Source organism: Lepidothrix coronata, unplaced genomic scaffold (genome assembly GCF_001604755.1).
Source record: "Lepidothrix coronata isolate B3197 unplaced genomic scaffold, Lepidothrix_coronata-1.0 Scaffold195, whole genome shotgun sequence".
Classification (NCBI taxonomy): domain Eukaryota; kingdom Metazoa; phylum Chordata; class Aves; order Passeriformes; family Pipridae; genus Lepidothrix; species Lepidothrix coronata.
In genome coordinates, this window is record NW_016690375.1 from 41808 (window position 1) to 65035 (window position 23228).

Consider the following 23228-nt stretch of genomic DNA (forward strand, 5'->3'; position numbering starts at 1 on the left):
TTCCCAAACCCCTGTTTTTGCTCTACCCTGGTAGTGGATTAAAAAAATAAAACAAACCACCCTCAAAAGTAAGATATTTCTGGCAAAGCCTCAACAGCTGAATTTGGATGGAATGACCCAACAGATGTGATTTATGTTTTTTGTTTTGAAGTTGACCTGTGGGAACGTGGCACCTCTTTGCTTGCAGTGCAGATGTAGCTTTATAGTACACTGGAGCCTCAGCAAAGCAAAACCACTGATGGGGTAAAGTGGCAGGAATTTGGGGGCAGGGTGTTGGTGTTAATTGTCCCTGGGGCAGTCAGTCTCCATGAGAGCCTGGCAGTCACAATCCTACATCCATCAATCTGTTTTTTAAGCCTTGTGGACAGCCAAGAACCTCATACACAGATTTTCCTGAGCCCCAGAGCTGGTGGGTGGCACCTTAGCAAAAAAAAAAACCTTCCGGGAGGGATGCTGTCTGGGCTTCTGGGAAGCCAAAATGATACCTCCCTGGAGGGAGCGCACAGCTCCGGGGACTGGGATCTATCTCCTTGCTGGTAAGATTTAGGCAAGTTTAGTCCTGGCTACAGTCAGCTTTAAAAGAATCTCTCCTGGTTCTGCTGTTCATAAGCTCTGCAGCCTGTGGGATGGTTGCTGCAAGGTGCTGAGCCCTCATCTCCATAAGAAAAACCACTGCATATTCCCAGTGCTGGGAAAAGACTTTCATGGAGCCAGTGGAGCTTTAAACCACATTCAGATCAACAGAAATAAAGCAGACTGCTTGGCAAGCCAGCAAATTTACCCTTCACAGAGAGAGGCCCTCAGTTTCCACCTCCAGGAGGTCTTTGTAGGTAGGTACAAAGCAGCACCAGTTCCCTGGAGAGTGAAACACTGTCTCTGATGTCTGCTGAGAGCCGCTTTGTGGTACGCTGACTGGGCAAGGACAGGCACTTGGCTTCCACCAGGAGAGAAGTGAGCACAACGCACAGACAAATCCTTGACCAACAACAGCAAAACCACCAGAAGACCCCGACCCTGCTGGAACCAGTATCGGGGACTTCAAATCATTAGGCCTTTGCCTGTAATGAGGCAACTTCAGCAGTATTTCCAGCAGTTACGACACGTCTCTCAAAGCAGGTATTTGCTGGTAGCTAATGATAACAGAGACTCGGGGGTATTTGTCCCTTCTTGCACTGGTTAGGCAACAAGTCCGTGCCTGGTATTTTTCAGCTCAGAGATCGTCGTGCCAGAAATCCGGATAGCTTTTTTGATGGGGGTTGATGCTTTGAGGTTGTTTTTCTGCCTGGCTTGAGCTGAGCCATGCAACCCTAATTCTTTTTGCCAGCTGCCTTTGGAGGGCAGTGGGTACCACAGTCCTCCTGCCCCAGGTCCTAGCTGGCAGTAAACAGCCTCAGTGTGTGCACTGTGTGCAAAATGAATTTCAGCCTGCATTCCTGAAGCCACCAACTCCATAAAGAGGCTCTTCTGAACATCTGTGCACAGCTGTGTGACAGCAGCGACAGAGGGCAGCTCCCCAGCTGTCAGAGCAGCCTCCCATCCTGCCAAGGGTCCACCAGAGGAGGCATCCCTGTACTAGGCTCTGCATCTGGACCTGCCCTACCTGCAGGACCTGGCAGCAGACTTAAGTGTGGCTGCATTTTCACAAGCAGAGAGCAAAGGGACAATCCATTTAAAGGCAATGTTGGAAAACAGATGGAAAACTTCACAGCATCCATCTCCTGCATCCTCAGCCCTGGGATTAGCTACAAAGAGGCTGCTGGGGCACACGGGTAGAGACAGGATGTAGGTAGTGGCTCCCTAACAGGGAGCAGGGCAAACCCAGAGCCAGCTGTGAGTGCAAGTGTGAGAGCAAAGTAGGAGCTCAGCCAGGAGAGAGCACCCTGGCATCACTGCTTGCTCCCCCAGAGCAAAAAAGCAGGCAGCTTTGCTGTACCCTGCCGGCACAGCACTATGGCAGCCAGGCAGCTTCAAGGAGTTGGCAATCAAGTAGGATGCCTTTTTCCAGACATCCCCAACGGTCCTGCCCACATGCAACCCACTCCATAAAGGACTGACTGGATCCCTGCACCTGCCAAGTGCACATATATCAAGGGTTATTTCCGTCCTTTCAAATTCCTCTCAACTGTGTCTTCCTTTGCCCTCCAGCAGGAAGTTTTGGCTGCAGTGGAAATACCTTTTTCTGCATAGCTTCACGATTTTTCTACAAAGAACACAGACATCACATCTGAGAAGTCTGGGAAACAACCAAGGACAAGGTCAAGGCGAATTATGCAGGGCCAAGAATGGGCTCATTCCTTTTGCTATTTAAAAACAAAAGAAACATCCAATCGGACATGCAAAACAAGCCCTCCCTCTCCAGGAACAACAAAAAACCCCCCAAAACCACTCCCCCCTGCCAAAAAGGGCAATCAAACACAGTTATGATCCACTGCTGGAAACATATTTTTCTGGATCTCTTCTCAGAGATTCTCTTGAAAGGCTGCTCACTCTTGGACCCAAAGGATGTGGTCCTTATAGTCCAGTGAGGGAAAGCAGACATTTCAGAGCCAATCTGCCATAAGCAGGAAGCCCGAGTGCCCTGTCACCCAAGAACTTCTTTCTGTGTAAAAGATTTCACACAAATGACTGATGCAAGCAGGATCCTGCCTGTTTGTGGTCTCCCTGTGCAGGATTCCAGCTTAGATAGTGCCTTAAGAAGATCATATCCATTTGTGGTGGGAAATGGCAAAAGCTAGAACTTCCACTCTTTGACTCCCACAGCATCCAGGTTCTTCTAGAAACCCAGAAAACTGCTGTCTCCTATCTGGAAAGATACTGGAAAAGGCTCTACACCCTGTGGGGATGATTGGATGGATGTTCTCTCCTGTCATTGTTTCAAAATCCGTATAGAGATTACAGCTTCCCACCCCTTCCCACCCAACAGTCCTAACTGCCAGGAGGCCCTTAGGGCTACAGAAATACTTCCAGATGTCTACCACATGTGTGGGATGAGTCCTCGCTTCTGTTGCAAGTCACAGAGCAACACATATCACCAGAAGGTGGTCCATGGCACAAGAAAGGTTCATGCAGCCAAGGGAAATCTCAGAAGAATTGGTTGCATCACCAGTGCTGAGCAGCCCACATCCATCCTGCTCCCTTCCCCAAAATGCTGGGTCAGAGCTCTTCCAGCAGCAGGAGCCAAAAGAAGAGCAGCTCCCCAGAGTGATGGAGGAGGGCACATTTTGCCAGTGGCTCAGCACCACATACTCCAGTGACGTTCTTAAACAACAGGTAACAGCCTGTTTGAGGCTGGCATGTCAGTGGCCTCCCACCATCCTCTGCCCAGCGGCTCATGTTTGCAATGACCTCATCAAACTCTGTCTCGAAGCCCCGCCAAGTTAATGCAGATGCAGTATGGGATGAACACAGGGAAGTGAAGCCAAGGGTTGGGACAGTATCTTAAGAATATCCATACCTGTTCTACAACAAACTCCCAGGTGACTTTGGGCAAGACAAGTGAGAACACAACCTTCTTCTCAAGTATACACCTGAAGCATGACCTCAGAATCTTTCAAACCCATCTGCTCACTTGTCTGGGCCGGCAGGACCAAGTAGCAAAGATTTTTAGGACTGCTTTTTAGGACTGCTGTGACCATCTCCTGAGTCCGCTGGGCAGGAAGTGCTCCTTCCAAATAGCAGACAGAGGCATGGACTGAGACCTTTCTCATCTCACCCCACATTACCCTGAGGGCTGAAACTCCTTCCCTCCAAGAGTTAACACTATACCACAGTGTTTCTGGCTAATATGTAAGCCTGATGTTTTGCACAAGGTTTGTGAAAAGCCACACAGGCCATTTAATGGGCAACATCAAAGCACATAACCTAATCCTTACCCAGCCTTTCGTGCCTTCCTTAGGAGTTTTGGAAACATTTTTTTGCAAACATACTTGGCCTCAGTTATGGGAAGAAAGCAAAGGAGGAGGTGGAGGTTGTGACCTGCCCATACTGTGTTTATGAAAACACTCCTCCACTAAAACAGCACTGGCGCTGCAATACTGTCCTTGAGACGTTCAGTATATGGTTTGCCTGATATGTCCCATCCCTCCTTCCCTCCCTCACTCTGTCCCTCCCAGCCAAATGCACTCTCAGAAGCCAGAATTTCTAGTAGAGGCTTTGCAGCAGAACAATTTCTTCCTTGAGCACCATCCCTAAGAAAAAGCTTAGGATGAATCAAGCTCCTGGCTAGAAATGTTTCAAGTGCAAACCACTGCATGCAGCTCACAGGAAAGTCACTGCTTGTTTTCATTTTGAACCAACACAAGCCAGTGAATTTCTGTTGCTTTCACATCCATTTTATCATTTCCTTTCCTCGCAGGTTGCAACGTTCCTGGTCAGAACTCTCCCCTGGATAAGCTCAACCCTTTTGTCCCATCTCACAGGAGCGCAAATTGCAACCTGCAAGGCAAAGTACGAAAAGCGGGGCCGCGTAGTTCCAGCGCCGCTGGAAGCCAACAGCGAGTGCCCAAGTTCCTTTGCACTTCTGTGGCTGGTCTGAAGTGTCACTCCAAGTTTAGGCAGCGCCACCCGACTGGGACTCTCCGGTCCATTTAAGGTGGGTCTGAACTCAACTTCACTCTACAAAGGAGCACCCCGATGGGACCAAACAGCAAGGAGGAGCACTCGGGAGGCGCAGCTTTTTCCCCGTGCAGCCGGGCGGCGGAGCGGACATCCCCCCCTCCCGCGCCCCGCTCCCTTCCCCGCACCTTGCTCGCAGGCTCCCTTGCTGCGCTGGCTGATGGCGGGCTCCCCGCGGCTCTGTGCGCGCAGGCTGGCGGCGCGGAGCTGGCAGCCGCTGCCGTAGGTGAGCCCGTCGCTGCCGCACACCGGGTAGCGGCTCTTGCAGAGGCACACGCCGGGCGGGCCGGAGGCGGGGAGCCCCGGGCCGCTCTTCGCCTTGCGGCGCTGCCGGCTCTTCACGCACTCGAGTCCCGGAGCGCAGCGTCCTCCCGCGGCGCCGCCGCCGGCCCCGCACGCCTCGCCCTCGCCGCGCCCGCACTGCCAGCAGCACCCGCAGGCGTCCCGCACCCGGCCCAGCGGGCACCCCCGCGCCGGCAGCGCCGGGCATCGCGCCGGATCGCAGGGCCCGCAGCCCCCCGCCGCCACCCCCGCCGGGGCGGGCACCGCCAGCGCCGCCGGCAGCGGCAGCAGCGGCAGCAGCAGCAGAAGCATCGCGGAGGGCGGCATGGCGGCACGGCGCCGCCCGCCCCCGGCTCCCGCTTTAGCCGGCGCCGAAGGGGAAAACCCCTCCCCGGCGGCGCCGCCCCGGCCACGGCCACGGCCACGGCCCCGGCAGCGGGGCGCCGCCGCCCTCCCGCGGCCGCAGGACCCTCCGCGCCGCCGGCCCGGCCCCCCCTGCGCTGCCCCTCCCGGCTGCCCCGCACTCGGCTCTGGCGTCGCGTCTGTCCCCTCGCTTCTTCTTTCCGCAGAAAGGGACTCGGGGGTGATGGCTGACAGCCGGCCCAATGTGAGCCACCAGTGTGCCCAGGTGGCCAAGAAGGCCGATGGCATCCTGGCCTATATCAGCAATGGTGTGGCCAGCAGGACCACGGAAATGATCATCCTCCTGTACTCGGCATTAGTGAGACTGCACCTCAAGTATTGCATTCAGTTCTGGGCCCCTGATTTCAAAAAGGACATTGAGGTGCTGGAACATGTCCAGCAAAGGGCAACAAGGCTTGTGAAAGGTCTAGAAAATGTGTCTTATGAAGAACAGCTGAGGGAGCTGGGTTTGTTTAGCCTTGAGAAGACACAGGGGGGACCTCGTTGCTCTCTACAACCACCTGAAAAGAGGTTGTAGTGAGGTGGGGGCCGGTCTCTTTTACCATAGCTGCAGTGATAGGACCAGAGGAAATACCCTTAAGCTGAGACAGGGGAGATCCCGATTGGATAGTAGGAAAAAAATTTTCACTGTTAGAGTGGTCAGGCATTGGAATAAGTTGCCCAGGGAGGTGGTGGAGTCACCATCCCTGGAGGTGTTTAAGAGGTGTCTGGATCTCGCTGGTTGAAATGGTTTAGTGGTTTAAGGGTTACCAGTGGTAGTGCTGGGTGGATGGTTGGACTTAATGATCTTAAAGGTCTCTTTCAACCTTGATGATTCTATGATTCTTGCCACCCACCCATGCTTGGCTCACAGCCATCAGCTGCGGGGGGGTGGAGAGGCCCTGGTGAGCCCATTGGGTTCCTGCAGGAGATGAAGAAAAAGAGAGCTGTCCGGTTTCTCTTGTACATACTGGGGACAACATTGTTGCCTGCTGCTTGCCTTAAGCTTACCTTAGCTTGTGGCTCCTGCCCCAGGATGGCTGCTGAAGGGTCCCTGAGGGCAGGGTGCTGTTGCCACTGGGAATATTCCTCAAACAGTGCTGGGCAATGCTCTGTCAAAACAGTGCCCTCAAAGTGCCAAACCAAAAGTGCCACCTGCTGATAAACCCCTCATGCGGGGGCAGCAAGGCAGCACAGGGTGCTCTCTCTGCCCTTGCACTCATTCCCCGCCCTCGGGCCTGCCTGTGACAGTAGGAGCTGCATCTCCTGCAGGACAGTCCAGGACGAGACAATGCTCAGCCTTGGTTCTGCCAGGGCCTGTGTGAGAGGTGCTGCTTTGGCACTCCAGGGTGGAGAAGGACAGAGGTAGTTAGTGTCCCTCGCTGTGAAACTGAGGGATGCAGCACTGCCCTGTATGGGTTGCCAGCGGCTGAGCCCTGCTGGGTGGCCCCCAGGTCAACGTGTCCCTTCCCATGCAGACAGCAGCTGGAGCTGTGACTCTAGCCGGCTGAGAGGGGCTGCAAGTTCCCTGTGTTCCCAAATTTGCTCTGGAGGGATTGACCCACTCATTCCTGTTCAGCTGCTGACACTGTGGGAACAGGCTCCCACTGCGTGCTTCCTTGGCTCCCTGGGGGCCCAGCATGAGACATTCCTCTGTTTCTCCAGGGACCATGGTATCTGCATACATGTTCTTGGATTTCTCCATTCCTCTCTGAAAGTGCTCCTCGCTGTTCTCCTGGGAGAAGGGCTGCCCTCATAAGCAAGCAATACACCAAACTCGAGGAGTTTGACACATTTTGTTGTTGTTGTGCTGTGTTGTGTTTTGCTTCAGTTTGGTTTTTATGGGCAATTCACTAGAGAAGTGTTGATGTACAGAGGGACGCATCCGCCCAATCCAGTTCTAGTTACAAAAAACACTTTGCACAGTACACCTCTTTCCTCTATCTCCCGCCACTTGCCAGGCATCTCCCTCATGGACCCCCAGATTCCTGTTGGTTAGAGTATCACAAGCCCTGATACTCCTGAGCAGAGAATGGCAGGGTGTTTAATTAATCTGCAGTAGCTTACCAGAGCAAGCTTTTTGACATTGCGCTGTCAGCATTCCACTCAGTAGGAGGAAAAATGTACCTCCGAAAGGAGGAAGGACGTCGACACATTCCCTTTACTCTCCTCCCCTCGAACCTCTTCCTTTCCATGTAGGCAATGCCCTTGCCTCTGCTTGGAGCAGTTTTTCTTCCCGGGGAGGAGGCCTTAGTTCATACTTTGGTGCAGAAGGACCTCTAGTGTCCCTTCGGAGCTCGTGCTTTGGCATCACCGCTCTAAGCTCGGTATTTCTCTATCTCAATACCTTCGTATGTACTGTGGAAGGAGATAAGATGCACATACTGCCTGTACGGAAGAGGCTGGGACAAACAAGGCTGGGTTGCTCCTCCCTGGGCAGAAGTAAATTACTGTGAGCAAAGCTCACTTTGCTTTGCTTCTATGGCTCCTCTGCAGCTCTTCCACATCCCTTTTTCTTCACCCCAGGGACCTCCATGTGCCTTTTTGTGCACCACAGGCTGTTCCACTTAAATACATCAGATTAGATGCTCCTGCTGTTTCAATAATGAATTTTCCACTGTGTTTCAGTGAGGGCCAGTAATAGTCTGTAGATTTGTGTTGTGCTTCTTGGGACTTTTGTAGAGTTCCCCACCAAAATCTGTGCTTAGTATTCAGCAGCATAAACTTTTCTTAAGCAGATTTAATTTAATTTATCAGTGGCGGCTATTAGGAATACAACAAAAATTCTCTTATGTGTTTGGATCCGTTTCATCATTCACATGGGTATCCCTTATTTCATCACCAAGATGGTCCTGCATTCATCACTCCAGTGAGACAGTGTGGGAGGTGGGGCAGGCTGGGTGGCCTTTCCTGGTGGGGGAGAAGTTTCCAGGGTCTTTGAAGGCAGAGGGAGATTTAGCAGACGAAAGGAGAGACTGTGTGAGAATGGAAGCAGACAGCTTTTAGATGTTGGCGTATTTCCAAATCGAGCGTTTCGCTTGCGGTTTAGACTTCTCGCAGCCAAGCAACTCCTCTGGATTTGCGCGGGCTCTTACTCGGGATACAGTTGAGCAGCAAAGTAGATCTGTCGACTCTTTACAGGATGGACACGGGCAGGTCGCTCTCCGAACTGAATAATTAAGTCAAACGGGTGCCTTTTCCACATAGAAGACCCCACTCGCCTTCTGGTTTCCCCTCTCCTCCCACCCGGGCAGCAGCCGCCTCCGCAGGCTGAGGAGAGCCAGGAGCCCACCGGAGCCCAGCAGCTCACGCCTTTCCAGCGCAGGGGTCAGAGCTTCCCCGCTCTGAACTCAGCGGTGCCGGGGATCCCTCCCGCTCCTCCTCCCGCTGCCGCAGCCCCTGCCGAGTTTCGGTTTCCATTTCCCCGCCGGGGCGTTCCCGGCGCTGTCCCGGGCACTCCCGAGCTGCCGGGCGGCCGGCGGCCGAGGGATGGCGGGGGGACGTCGGCGGGAGCAGCAGCGGGGCCGGCAGAGCGGCTCGGGAGGTACCGACCGGCGGGAGCGGCGAGGGCGGGAGGGGTGAGACCCCCCGGGATGGGTGAGACCCCCCGGGATGGGTCAGCGCGCTGAAGTTGGAATAATCTGCTAAGCGGCCCCTTGAGAAGGAGGAGCCTCTGCGTAAGGGGCTTAAACATTTCCCAGTGCGCAGCACTCGGAGCGGGGGGGCTGGAAGGAGGAAGACCATGCCGGGGAATAGACAGGAATTTTCCTCTTTAGTTCCATGTTGGAAGTGTGAGGAGGGTGAGCAGTGAGTCTCCAGAGGTGTTAGGGAAATCAGGACAGGCTTTGCCAGTGACCACCTTTCACGCTTGGACATCCTGAGTCTCAGACACTTATGCTGCTGCAGGGCTACATGCAAGTAACTGAGTAGAACAGGTGCCTCGGGGTCAGGAAAGCATCCGCAGCCCCTCAGCTGTAGACAAGAAGGGACTTCCTTCTGCTCTAAATAGCAGTTGTCATTGCTTCTCCAACGTCATGTAAAACGTTTGACTTGAGGCATCCCATCCCCAAGGAGATGACAAATCTGGGGTGGTCAGATGCCTCAGGAAGTGTTTTGTTTCCCCCCAGACACTCTCAATAGATGTGCAAAAATAACAAACTCCGCTTGTGCTGATTGATTTCACTGGTTGTCTTGGGAGCTGGTGGCACAGCAGCCTGAGAGATGGGGAAAGGTCTTTTAGTGGTAACCAGGAGAGTCATCCAGCATGAAACCAAGCAGTGGGTAGGTAGGACACTGAAACCTTAAGGAGCCTGAGAAAATAAGTCATACACGCTTGTTTGACTTTTTCCTGAGAAGCAGAAGCTGTTGCTGAAAACAGTAACACACAGAGGTCTTGGGGAGGGGGCCGAGGTGGTTAAGATGCCTGCTGCCTTAGTGTGACCGCCATGTCTGTCTGTCTGTGTTCTGCAGAGCACACACAGTTGCAGAGGAATGAGGTGCAGTGCTCAAACCATGATGCAACACATTGGCTCATTCTCTCCCATGATGGGAAGGTTTCTGAACACTGGGCTAAACCTCCAGCAAACTGCTCTAAAACAAGGTAAGCAGCTGTCATGGGGTGGAGGTATGGATGGCAATGGTCTGAAAAATGCAGCCTACTTTTCCTAAAGGTAACATCCAAGAGAATGAGTCATGTTTCTGTTGTAGAGAGGGAACTGGAACACATACATTCCTAATTACCAAATCTTTATCTTCTTTTTTAAAACAGCAAGAAGTGCACAGATTTTGAGGTTGATACCAAGGTCTGAGCTGCGCGGGATGCACATGAGACAGGTTTCTCTCAAACTTAGTAAGGATCAGTAGTACATACCAGAATAACGCAGATAACTTGCAAACCACACATGGCTTGGGAAAACTGCGTGTGAAAGACACAAGCATATCTGAACCTTACCACCTTCTGATTAAGCTGTGAGGGTAACCATCATGTACAAATGGCCCAGCAGTTTGCCGTGTGATTTTCTGTTAGCTTGCCCAGGCCTGAGCCTGATTCTTTTCCAGCTTCCCAAGGAGTAAACCACAATCAAATCAGTTAGCCCTGCTGCAGCAGGCCAGCATAAGAGCAAGGTGAATCATCTTAGAGGTGACCTATATTCTTCCACATATTTCCTGCTAAAAGTGATAGGGCTTGGTGAGCAGAGGATCTTCATCCTTTACTTTGTCTTACGGCACAGCATCTATCTGTTTTGACTTTTTCTTTTTCCTTATTTTTATAGGCTGGTGAAAGAACTAGGAAGCCTAAATATTGTTCAAATAGCATGTGGAGGCCAGCATGCCATGGCGCTATCCAGAGGTATCCTCTTTCAAGAACTCTTTTCCTCCAAACAGGAGTCACATTGTGGCAGGCTTGCTCTGAGAAGGCAGTGTTTGTACTACTTCCAGTAGCTGGTGACACCATTATAGGGTAATGAATGGTGGGTAGGGGACACAAAGTGCACTGGCTATCAGTGCTGCCCTTTCCTCCTAGCACCAAGGGACCTGCATCTCTCTGTCTCTCTCCAGTTCCTGAGCAACACCCCTCCACAAAGGTGTGTTGTGGAGAGCAGACTGTGGCTGCCCTACTCTGCAGTCACCGGGTCTGCCCGTTCTTAAGCTGCAACACCTTTCTGGTTGGGAACTTCTTGCAAGTATGACTTTAGAGGTGGAAACACCTGGCCTTTATTCTTACTGTGCTGAGTCACATGGACAATGTGGGACTGCTCCAAAGAGGTCAGAAGCAAATGGAAATTTGGCTATCTATACATAATGGTCTTGTTTTGGAGCTAGTTCCCTGAAAAGAGCACAGAGTTTTGCTACTACTTCCAAAGTGCAAATACTCCAAGGAAGCATTGAGACTGAGCTGGTTTTTTTGTTCTGTGTCTGAAGGAGGTGAACTCTTCACCTGGGGCCAGAACACCCATGGACAGCTTGGACTGGGGAGCCAAGCCACATTTATTCCCCAAGCACAGCTGGTGGAAAGACTAAAGGGCATCCCACTTGCTCAAATTGCTGCTGGAGGAGCTCACAGCACCACCGTGTCACTCTCTGGAGCTGTGTACTCCTGGGGAAAGAATGATTTTGGACAGCTGGGACTCGGAGACACAGAAGGTAAGGAAGGACAGCACTAGGAAGATGTTTTCCTGGTGAGTGAGCTCACCAAGTCGCTCCTCAGTATTGTGAAGCCCCTTTGGTGTAGCAGCAAACAGTGAAGTCTTTTGAAGAAAATATTTCTGGATAAGTTCTCTGTTTCCTGACCAGGGAAGGCATGCAGGAACAAGGGATTTAAGGGTTGTATTTCCGTAGAGAACTCGCAATCATTTTATGTGGCTAACTGGATAGTGTGGGCTTTTAAAACCTCTGGGGATTTAGAGATCTATTTCCACTCCCATCCTCTCTCTGGGAAGTCTTGCATAAAAGAAATTATTTTATATTTTTTTGTCTTCTTTAATTCTTCATAAACACAAGATGAGAGAAGAATTAAAATCACCCATTGTCTTCAAACCGAGAAGGCTACAGAGTTGCCCTAGCCAGATAGAACCTGAAGTCAGCAGAATCTAATCTGAATGAGTCCACACCCTTGAGAATCAGATATTTTGAAGCAAAGTACTGTTTGGCAAGGAAAGAAAACATTGAATTTTGTTTCAAACTGAATGTAAATACAAATAAAATACTATGAAAAAGACAAAACGTTATGAGAAAGAGTATGTTATAGTGGAGGGTAGAAAAACAACCCAAACCCAAGTTGTAATTACATGAATTGCTGTAAGAGAGGGACTGAAAAGTGCTTAAGCCCTCTGTTTTCTAAGTTTTTCTATGTATGAGACCCCACAGTACTCTTACACTTCAGCAGTGCTATCTTCTTTCCAGACAGGGACTGCCCATCATATGTTGGAGCTTTAGAGCACTGGAAGACTATATTTATCTCATGTGGGGCAGATCACACTGCAGTTCTCTCCAAGGTGAGTCTGAAATGGAAAGTCAGCATCTGAGACCTCACTCTGTGAGAAAAGATACACAGCTAAAAGTCAGAGCTTGGAGTGGTAATGCCTGCTTCCATCTGAGTCTGAAGTGATCCCCAAGGGATGTTGACTAAGCTATTGGGAAAACTAGCCTTTTCTCAGATTACCATCACCTGCTTGCAAACTTTTGCAGGGATATGATGAACTGGAATCCTGGAGCAAAGGTATACAGTTCAACTCTCAGTACTTTTAAAAAGTATTTTTTATAGCATATTGGGGACTGGAGAAAATGACAACAATAGCTAATTCACTAGGGTTTATTTATACACTAGGGTTTATTTATCAAATTCTTAAGTGATGGGGAGTTATCCTCAGGAGTTAAATTGCTTTTCTCAGAAGTTAAATGATTTGAACATGACAGGGCATGATTAGGCTTGCTGCAAAGTGAACCCTACCCACGTTTGAATCAAGTCCCATATAACATATCGTGTCTTGCTGGCTCTCACTCTCAGTGGCGACCATTTGAATGTCATTAATAATGCAGTGATCCTGTTGTTTGTTTCTTCATTTCAAGGAGGGATTGGTGTGCACCTTTGGAGCAGGAGGGGCTGGCCAGCTTGGTCACAACTCCACCCGGAATGAACTCATGCCTCGTGTGGTGGCCGAGCTGTGGGGAGCAAGGGTTTCACAGGTTGCCTGTGGCAGGTGGGAAAGTGCCAATAACATGTCTTCTAAGGGCAATATCTTAGGGAAATCACTGAAGAATAGTAGAGGAAGAGTCACCAAGATGTTCAAATCCCTGTACCCCAGTAGGTCAGCGCTGGCAGAATATTGTCCACTCGTCAATGTAAGCCAGTCTCCTGCCAGAGCCCCAGAGAGAGTAGAACCCTCAGCCCATGATGAGCAGAGGGAGAGGGCTGCAAAACCACCAGAAGCCCTTAGTCTTTTGCTCTTCTAATAAACAAAGGGTATACTGGGTTCCAAAGACCAAAAGACTCAAACATCTGCATTGGGAAAGCCACTGAATTCCCATCTGCATTGGGAAAGCCACTGAATTCCCATCCACACTGACAAACTGGTGGCTCCTTAGTAAGAATTGAAGAGCTGTGATAATTATGCAGTTTCATTCTGCCTTTCTGTAACTGGGCCAGAAAAAGTCTCCTGTCAATTTACCTGGGCTTGGTATCAGGCTCAGCAGCACAGCAGTTGTGCTTTTAAAAACGGAAGGGTGTAAAGCTAGCAAGGTGTAACATTATTTTTGTCTGTGGGAACCAACGTAAATCACAAACATTAGAGGCTAATATAGGAAATCTGAGTCTGTATATTTCTTTGCTGCTGAATGCAATGGAGAATTCTAACACTTTTGTTAAAGGGATTCTTTATCTGGACTGTCAGGACTTCTAAATACAAGCCTTAGGTCTTCACTCTGAAAATGTATCTGTAAATTTTATTCTGTTTTGCCCGGTCATTTTTGCTTATTATGAGAATTGTTTGGTGTTTTTTTTTTCCTGAACAGACAGCACACTCTGGTCTATGTCCCTTCTTTGGACAAATTCTATTTCTTTGGTTCTGATGATGAAGGACAGCCAGAAGATGAGAGGAAGCCTAATCAGTTGATACCACTTCCCATCAGTTCACCAGTGAATACTGGAAACTCCTGCCAAAGTAATAACCATTGCAGATGTAATCGATCCATATTTGTTTCTTCCAGGGAGGGAGGTGTTTGCTTTCTTGATTTCATGTTTAAACTGAAAGGCAAATATTATGTCTCATGCTTACTTGGCCTTCCCAGCAAATTCTATGACAAATTATTCCATTCACTGCTTGATTTATCATCATAGGTAATGGCCACATAGGATCAACTTTTAGACAGATAACTACTATCTGAGGGGTTTTTTTAATGTTCCACTTTTGTGCACTGAACTCTCTGAAGATAATGACTCTCTTCAAATGTTCATATGAAAATATTTTTATTCTTTCACAGAAAATAACACATCACAAAATGGGATTAAAATTATGGCAGGAGTAAACCGAAGTTTTGTCCTTTGCAAGGAGAACCAGGTATGTGCACATTTGATCACAGCTTCCCACTGTTCACAATACTGCTGGAAACATTTGGATTTTCCATTGTGCTTTTAGCACTCCAATTTCATATATGTCTATTGCAGTTTTTTCTATGCTTACCTCGAAACTATTTTGTATGGCAATTATGTATGTTCTGTGGCTAATGCATCTGGATGATGCTTGATGACCATTAATTTGTTCATGCTTAGGCTGAACTCTTCTTGTAAAGATTGGCTTAAAAAATAAGAATTCCATCTTCTAGACCTTTTATCTTGTTGATGTTTTCATGAATTTCACACAGAATTCCTATTTGAATGGAATTGCCACTCTGGAGAATAAAAAAGTGGATGACTGGATTTCTAATTCCAGTTCAAAAGTCCAGTTCGAGAGGATAAAAAAGTAAGTCAGAAACCTGTTTTTGGGTTTGGTTGGGTTTTTTTCCCTGATATATGATTTTTTTCTAAAAGTCATTATTTTTTGGAGACTGTTATAGGAACTGTTGTTCAAGAATTTAGCCAAGACACAATCTTGTACCAGCAATTCTCACCTAGTTTTTGCACAGGAAAAAGAGATGTTGACAAGCAACATCTTTTCAATAACCTTTTTGCAGGAACAGAGGAGATGTACTGCCTGGCTTCAGAAGCCTCTCCTCTTCTTGCACAGAATGGTCAAGTTGATGAAGAGCTAACAAATTAAATCAGTGAAAGATTCTGTCTGTAGACCAAGGCCTTGTGCAAAAATCACAATCCAGAGTACCCAAACCGGATTGTTTTGTCTGCGTCAGCATTTAAAAATCAGTGATCCTTTCTTTAATTATCCATTTTCAAAAGCAGTTAGTATATACTGCTGTAGGATGCCTTACACCTATGTTTGAGAATTATGATTGTGTTAGTCTTTTTTCAGGTCTTACATGGGAGGTTATTTTCTTTGGGAAAGTCTGACTCCAGCTGCTGACTTTGAGCATTTCAAAATCCTGGCTAATCTGGAACTAAATGTTTCCCTGACCACTTTTAGAACAGTTTGGATCATATGGAAAGTGGTTGTTGAGAGGGTGAGAAAGGGAGGGTTCTTTCCAGATCTCAATAAGAAGGGCTTGACAGCAAATTGCTTGATAAAAGAGCTGCTTCAATAAGAAGATAACCAAGAATACAGGTAGTGAGTAAATCTAACATCCTTCAGATGCTGGGAACCCAGCTTTTGTGCGGCGGTAAATTGATAGCCTGATGGATTTTCCCTCCACATGCTACAAAGATCCTGTCAATGGAGGGGATCCTCCTCCCTCCAATGCCTTTATATATAACAGATAATGTTCAGACCTGTCAGGAGAAGATATCTCCATGATAACATCCACCTGCATGCAATTAACTGGCATGAGGCACTTGAGCAGGTTCCCTTACAAGGCCTAGGAGAGCAACAAAGTGGTAATAAGACATTTGTACAGTCAGGTGCAGAGACACTTGTACACATGTTTTCTGTTCTCTCGGAATTAAAACCCTGAAGTTGAAAGGATTGACTTTGGTTTGTCTTTTACTATCAGGAATATCAGACTGATCTTCTCATCTGAGGCTTGCATCAACGGAAGCTTCCTGCAGAAAAGGTAGCGTGCCCTGACTTAGACACAACAGAATATATTGGCTGCATGTAAACTGACCAGAAAGTGTTATTTTAGACCACATGTGTAGAAAAGATTAGTCTTATCTGAATTTGCAAGAAGTGAGTCTGTATTTTTCAAAGCCAAGCTAAAATTTTTTTACACCCCCCAGTCCTATTGAATTTGCTAGAGAAGCTCACATTCTAGAAGATTATCCTGTTGTGATATTTGACAGAATAATCCCTTTAGGCAATATTACAGCTTTCAAAGGATCCATAATACTTCCTCCTAGCACTGAAGTGGAAGTGATTTTAAGGTGAAATACAGGAAGTCTACCATTAATAGTTCACAGCCACACGAGACAGGAAAGACAGGATATTAATCAGGTCGCAAAACAGTGACCTGTGTTGTCTATCTTCTTAGAACACATTAAATTATACCCATTGGAGCTAGGGCTGAACTTTCCAAGTATTTTCTCATGTTAAAATGCTTCACCATTCAGTTGCTAACAAAAAACAGCTTCTTACATAATTTGGTGTTCTCTTTTTTTCCTTTGTGATAGAGACAAACATTTCAAAACCTCCAAAGAATTCTCAGGTGTAGACATGTCCGAAGTGAAACATTTTTATAAGAAGATCAGCGAGATGCCAAAGCTCTTCCAGGAGGTAAGGATTTGATATAAGGATTCTCACTACACAGATACTGAGGAGCTCTGGATTTGTGCATAAAACTTAGGAATTTCATGCCAACCCAATTACTTTGGCAAAACAAAATTGCATTTTAACCCTTGTCTCTTTTTTTTTTTTTTTTTTGCCTCTGAAGGTGCAAAAGGAGGTTGATAATTTACTGCCATCACTGTCTTCCTCTCCCATCTCACCTGAAAATTTCAGAGTCTACTTGATCTTGCCTTTCATTCTGCAGGGGAAGGATAAAAGCTGTTACCATTCACTGAGGCTTCTAGCACAAGCCATCATGAAGCTCCAGCCAGAGGACCTGCAAACTCTTGGTAGAGTTTTATGATAACAGAACTGAATGATTTAAATGCTTGGTCATTTTCTGCTGCAGAACAAGAGTTAGCATTGCTGATGTAGCGTGTTGCAGAACTTGAAATAATTGCTGCTGATAGATGCAGAAACATGGGGACTATGCAGCAAGACACAAGAATGAAAAAATTCTGAAGTTTACTAATTTTGGTAGTCCAAAATTAAGCAATTTTTTGTCAAGTTTATTTGATAAAAAGATAAAATGCAGCTTCATCCACAAATTGCAGTGATTTACATGTTACATGTCACCTCACTAGCTGTTCTCTTTACAGAGTGCCTGTGGTCAAATCTGGAAACATCCTCTTTCGAGGAGCTGGTCAGTCTGTATCAGAGGGTTTCCCAGGATAACCTGTCTCAATTTATCACGGAATTACACACTTGTGGGCCAAGAGACCCCTTCAACCTGTACCCAGATGAAACAGTGCCTCTGCAAATACTGCAGATGCTTTACCAGGTAAGAAAGTACTTGGATCCTCACTAGACAGGATGTATCAATATGGCTTCGCGTATTTTAATCCTTTTCACTTATTGAATTCTCTGGGTTCCCTTCTTACAAGGGAACATGGGGCCTTGTCATTTGACACTGCTTCAGGAATCTCTTTGGCTCTACACCAGCATAGCTTTGAAGGAATCCTGCTTGAGTTGTGCCTAACTTACCCTCTGTAGAAATGAAGAGCTAAAGCAAAGCGTGTTACAGCCCTGCCAGGGGGAGGCTTCAGTGGTGTGAAGAGTGCATGCACCGATGCCTACAGAGCTATGGATGGGGTGTCCCCTACATAGCATGCCCGTTTGCCTTTCTGCTGGTGAGATCCGTCACCCCAATAACCGAATTTAAAAGACAACCTACCTGCTTGGCATATTGTGGCTGTCACAATAATGCTGCATGATGCTTTAAGAGCCTGTTACCTGAGAAATTCTCTGGAACAACAGTATTAGAGCCTCTTTAGCTGAAAACAAACATGGGGAACAAAGGGAGCGGTAACTGTATTCTTGACAACCATCCTTTCTCCTGCGGAGATGTTCAAAGTTTAGGGAAGTCAAGAGCTCAAGCACACAGTATGAATCAGAGAAGAGTTGTTAAATTTTGTTCAGAACTGAATATCCTTGTGGCTGAGACTGCAGATTTGGTCCTCGAAGTTTAGACTGTTGAATCTGTATTTATCCAGATAAACAAACTCAAAAATGCAGCAGGCCTTCTCCTCTATGATTACATCATTTGGAGCTTTACATGTTCACTGCCCGTCCGCAAATATCTTTGCTAGTCAACAAGTATGAAAATGAATAGGGAACTACAGAGTGTTCTGCAGCATGAAAGATACTCAAAGGGAAACATACCTTTCCTGATCGAGTCCTGTTAAGGAATCTTTGTAAATGAAAATTGCTTTCCTGCTAGCTTATACATGGCTTTCGAGACTTCTCACTGTGGGGCGCTGTGCTACTCGTAGCAATTCTATCCTTTCACTTCTGTTCAGGGTCTCAGAGCTCTTTCTGCAGAAAGTCCTGTCAGTCCTGTCCTGCCACACAGATGCACAGCTCACTGGATCTGCTGCTGACATATTGTGTGTATCAATGCAGGTGAACTCCAGAACTGGTTTCAGAGTAGAAGAAAGCAACTTCTATGTACCTCTTGTGAAAGAGATTATCCACTTCTGTCAGTTCTTTAATAGAGCAGTAAGTATAAAATTTTACCAGCAGTGCGAAACACTCTTTCTTTTCTCTTTTATTTAAATAGTCGTTATATCTCTCTCTAGGTATAATTATATAGATATAGATATGAAAGGCAACTCTAGACTCTAACCCATTACATCTCAAAGACAATGCATTTTCTCTAGCAAGCCCTTTACCATCCAGTATTTTAGCAGCTACAATAGTGCCTTTCCTGAGATGACCCCTGGTTCTGAGAGTTGGAGCTGTCCTCCAGTGTCCTAAGAAACTCTGTTGGCTTGGAACTAGTAATCACTGTGAAAAAGCACCATGAGAGATGGTTGCTATACTTCTTGTTACTCTAGATTTTATTATGTTTTATTAATAGAAATATTGTGTGGTGTCTTTAAGCTTTTGTTTAGAAACCATATTTCAATTTACTTACATCTTAAAACCAAGCCATGATAATAAAAATAATCTGTCAAATGGTTTATTTCTTGATGACATGGAGTGAAAATTAGCTACCAAATGCAGTCAGTGTCACAGGAAGCAGGATGAAATGCAAATGTGGATAGTAGGGCCTTCCTTAGGCAAAAAAACTGTAGCTTCCTGGCAACTTGCCTGGAATTCGTAGGGCAACTGCCTCATTCCTTCATAAGCTTTAGTTTGCTAATGTACCAATTTTGTACCAATTAACCAGAGTGGAGGAGAAGGTTTGGGAAACAGCATAGAATCAAAAGCCAAATAGGAAATGACCTGAAGTTGCTGCCTTATCACACTGGAGGTGTAACACTTTGAATTAAATTATATTTATACCAGTATCTACTTTTGGTAGTACAGATAATATAAAGTCAGCAGTTTTTAAAAACAATGTACCATAACCTGGGTATCCAGGACATTTTTATTATGTGTTTTGGTTTAGCTGAATTCAGCTGTTAAAATCACTTTCTCTCTGTTTTATTCTTGGTGTCTGTCTGCACAGACTGGTTAGATGCCTCTCTGTCAGTGTTTCTCACAGAAGTGTGTAGAAGCTGTTTTTAGGAAGTGTACTTCTCCCAGTGTAGTGCTCATGCACACAACCAGGGCACATCTCGGAGATATGGGAGTTTGCCAGGGTACAGGCCAGCGGTTCAGTCTCCACACGTACCCTGGAACTGGTTTCTCAGGGGAAAACCAACATGTCTTTTCCTTTCTTACTTGCCATTTCAGATAGCCCTATGGAACCTGAGCAAGTACCCATGCATCTTTGACATGCAAGACAGGATCGCCATTCTTATAACAGAACGTCAGGTTCTGTGCGCAGAAGGCAGCACTCTGTCCAGGACCTCTACTGAGGTAGGTGTGGCCAGTTTTGTTACAAATTAGAAGAGATAAACACACTGCCAACAACTGTTACTTCAATCCTCAGATAATCCTTACATACACGGGAAAACAATGGGAATTTCACGTCAGAAGAGAGTGCTTTCTGCAAGACATATGGAACAATTTAGAATGTGCCTCAACCCAGGAATTCAGGAAGATCTTAAAGGTAAGATACCAAATTGTATTATTTGTTAGCTCTAAATATCTCGCTGCAGTGTTCCTTGATTTTCAGTGTGATTGAAGTATTGGTAGAAGGGTTTCAGTATTCTCTGAGCATACAACAAATGAACTATTCTTCAGATTATTATACAACATGTTCCATAAGTGGTGTAGAGTAAATCTGGATGGCAGTATCTTACATTGTTATTCCAGGTAGCCATCAAGCTTTGTTGGCGTAAGTTAAACGCAAGTGGCAGTGCTATTTCCTGTGAGGTTGCTTTGGGGTAATGTAATAGGATTGCTCAGGAAACTAGACTTGTCAAAGTCCAGTACTATTACTGCTAGACTGACTTTTAGACCCCATGCTAGTTTGCTGCACATGAAAACCCCAGTGGCTGGGGAACCAGCCTTAGCAGCCAGCAAGCAACACAAAAAGCCACAAAAAGCCATTTCTCTCATGAGATGCTGTCTGAAGGGAAAGGAAGGACAGTGCCAGCGAGAGAGATGGCAATCTGATTATACTGCTGCTGTCTCCATGTGCCTTTAATCTGTGGCTTCCACACAAACCCAGAGGTTCTGGCAGTTGTATTTCCTGCAGGAATCACAACGCTACCCTGCGTTGCAAAACGCTGGGTGACGTGGGAAGAGGGCACCTGCCCAGAGTGGAGCTCAGCTCAGGGACCATGTGTCCTATCAGTCACTAACACAAAGTCTGGCACCACACCTGTGTCACAGGAGCTATCGACCCCGGTGCCCTATTGCCCAGTTCTGGTGCTTTCCAAGTGAGCCTTCTTGCCAACAAGAACTGTCAAAGCTTTTCCTTCCCATACACTTAGGAGAAGATTCCCAATGCCCCCTAGAGCTACCTTTCCTTCCTGCTTCCTCACTTCACCAGCTGAGAGAGGCATTTATTTACAGAGGTAGTGAGGCTTGAGCTCTGTACTGTCCTCTAGATCTCAAGTCTCCACTGACTGTACAAGCTCTGACAAACAGCTGCCCTTAGTGAAGTCAGCCTTCAAATGCACCTACTGCAAGCATTGTCTTTCACACTGCACATGGCAGCATTATTTGCAGCAGCCTGATAATTTTGACTGCACTGTTAAGTCACCCGCCCAGAGAAACTATGGTCTGCAGTATCTACAACTTGCTGCTGCGTTTCTGCATTTTTCAGCAGGTAGAGGACATTAATGTGTTTGTGTTGCAGACATAAACCACTCAATAGCAAAACATAAAAAAGAAACCTTTATAACAGATTATCATAGCATTGACCTGTCCCCTTCATAGCTGTGTCCAGCTAGGAGTTTTTTCAGACAGTACTGAGAACTTGGCATGTGACACCCTCACAGTGGTCTGCCACCCCATTCTCTAGTGTTGCTGTAAATGAAAATAGGGAAGGTTGAAGTATTTAGCAGAAGTATCTCCTGTTCCCTCTCTACTGAGCAGGAGATGGTGCAAAGGGAAAGGATATTCTATGTACTTAAAAAGCATTTTTGTAGCTGTTGACTGGGCTAACAAATTCTGGGCTCAGTTGGGAGTTATTTTTCCACTAACCTGTCAGGAGATGCCTCTTTAATGAAAATGACCCAACCTGGCTATCAAACTTGTGTACTCAGATATATTTAACACATAGTACTGGGACACACATCTCCTAAGCAGACACTGGAATGTGTTGGAGGCCACTCTAACAAAACCCCCAAATGCACAGGTACATCTGTTCTGCAGAGCTGTCATTTACCCACCTTTTTCTTAAAAAAAAAAAGAAAGAAAAAAGCAGCAGCCACTGCACATACAGACATGGGTATCATCCAAGAAATTTCTTCATTTATGTGAAGTCCCAAATTTTGTTACAAAACACCAGCCTAATTTATTTTAGTTAATGTTCTTCTGACAGTGAGTCAAATATATTTCAGTACATACATCAGGTTAAAACAAAACCAAAGTTCTTAAAGACTGCATATTTTATTTTAGTGTATTATTTAAGATCAGTTTTCTCAGTTAGGGTACAGTTATCCCTCATGAAAACAACTTCCACCTAGGTGGTTTTCATCAGTGCCACTACAAATGCACAACAACACTCTTGGAGGGATACAACAGAGGGAATTAGTGCTTCTTATGACTCCTACTCTAAATCTGCCTTAGCAGTAGGTAACAATGGGCTGCTGCTTCATACAGTTTCAGATACTACTAGGAAAATGATGACAGTCCATAGTGCCAAAGGGAACTCTCCAACGAACTGCAACACCCGATGAGATTAAACCAGCTGCGTTGATTCAGAGAAGCCCAGGGGTTAGCAAACGCATCTCACTAGTTGTGCCTAAAAAGCTTAATCCCCATCCAGGTCCAAAGGTGAAAGAACACATAAACCGGTATTGTAACAGGAAGGAGGAGACTGTAGAAACACAGGCTGTTCGTGCTGGTGCAGCCCTGTGGGAAGGCTTCGTCCACGCTGGCTGAGTAAAACAAGCCTGCCAAGGACAGGAGGGGAACGAGCACAGTCAGAGTGGGCAGGGAGGGCAGCATCCCTCCCCCGGCCATCAGTCCCAGCTACCGCTGTGCCTGGCGGGTCCTCAGGGCTGCTCCGAGTCCTCGGCCGGAGGCTTCTTGTGCGTCATCCTGGCAGCCTCCGGAACCATGTTGGGGATGCCGTCGATGATGGGGTACGCGATGCCCAGCTCCTCGTTGATGAGCTCGTTGGTAGCTTCTTCGTACCTGGACGGGCAAGGCGAATGGGGGGGAAGGGGGAGATAAAACAAAACAGAAGGAGGGGTGAAAAACCTGGGTTCGCCCTTAGAGAGCCCCCCCCGCTCCACGCGGGGCTGCAGCGGGCCCAGGGCGGGCAGCGAGCGCAGCTCCCCCGGCCCGCCCTCACCTCAGCGGCTTCTTGGACAGCGGGCACACCAGGAAGCGCAGCAGCGACGGCTCCGGCGGCTGCGGCCGCGCTGAGCCCGAGCCCTGCTCCTGGATCCTGGATCCCGGATCCCGATCCCGGTGCTGTTCCCGGCTGCCTGCCGCCGCCCTCCGCAGCAGCCCCGCCACAGCGCGCCCGCCGCCCCGCAGCATGGCCGCCGCTTC

The 23228-nt window shown here is 47.4% G+C and overlaps 3 protein-coding genes across 4 annotated transcripts in view; 1 reads left to right on the top strand and 2 right to left on the bottom strand.

Moving 5' to 3' along the window:
- Positions 1-5225, bottom strand: part of IGFBP7 (insulin like growth factor binding protein 7) — a 16459-nt gene extending 11234 nt beyond the window's left edge. Inside the window, exon 1 of the mRNA XM_017831717.1 lies at positions 4743-5225. Within this exon, the coding sequence (XP_017687206.1) occupies positions 4743-5223 (481 nt within the window). The 5' untranslated portion in view covers positions 5224-5225. The remainder of the gene's footprint in view (positions 1-4742) is intronic.
- The window catches only part of LOC108505563 (probable E3 ubiquitin-protein ligase HERC3), a 24969-nt gene continuing 5863 nt past the window's right edge, over positions 4123-23228 (top strand). The window contains exons 1-16 of one of the 2 annotated variants that reach the window (XM_017831716.1): positions 4123-4591; positions 9769-9898; positions 10572-10648; positions 11221-11442; positions 12202-12293; positions 12868-12998; positions 13810-13958; positions 14278-14354; positions 14659-14756; positions 15895-15954; positions 16511-16613; positions 16771-16954; positions 17264-17445; positions 18567-18662; positions 19845-19970; positions 20044-20163. In XM_017831716.1, coding sequence (XP_017687205.1) covers positions 10633-10648; positions 11221-11442; positions 12202-12293; positions 12868-12998; positions 13810-13958; positions 14278-14354; positions 14659-14756; positions 15895-15954; positions 16511-16613; positions 16771-16954; positions 17264-17445; positions 18567-18662; positions 19845-19970; positions 20044-20163 — 1656 coding nt within the window. In that variant the 5' untranslated portion in view covers positions 4123-4591; positions 9769-9898; positions 10572-10632. Of the gene's footprint in view, positions 4592-8787; positions 8843-9768; positions 9899-10571; positions 10649-11220; positions 11443-12201; positions 12294-12867; positions 12999-13809; positions 13959-14277; positions 14355-14658; positions 14757-15894; positions 15955-16510; positions 16614-16770; positions 16955-17263; positions 17446-18566; positions 18663-19844; positions 19971-20043; positions 20164-23228 lie in introns of those variants that run through there. The other variant, XM_017831715.1, reaches the window with a different exon arrangement.
- PIGY (phosphatidylinositol glycan anchor biosynthesis class Y) lies at positions 22099-22816 on the bottom strand. Its single transcript, XM_017831719.1, has one exon. The coding sequence runs from the start codon at positions 22689-22691 to the stop codon at positions 22461-22463; it is 231 nt and encodes a 76-aa protein (XP_017687208.1). The 5' UTR covers positions 22692-22816; the 3' UTR covers positions 22099-22460.

Excerpts from the sequence above, each read along its gene's own strand:
- PIGY (XM_017831719.1), bottom strand. The coding sequence starts at position 22,691 with ATGGCCGGGGGAGGGATGCTGCCCTCCCTGCCCACTCTGACTGTGCTC.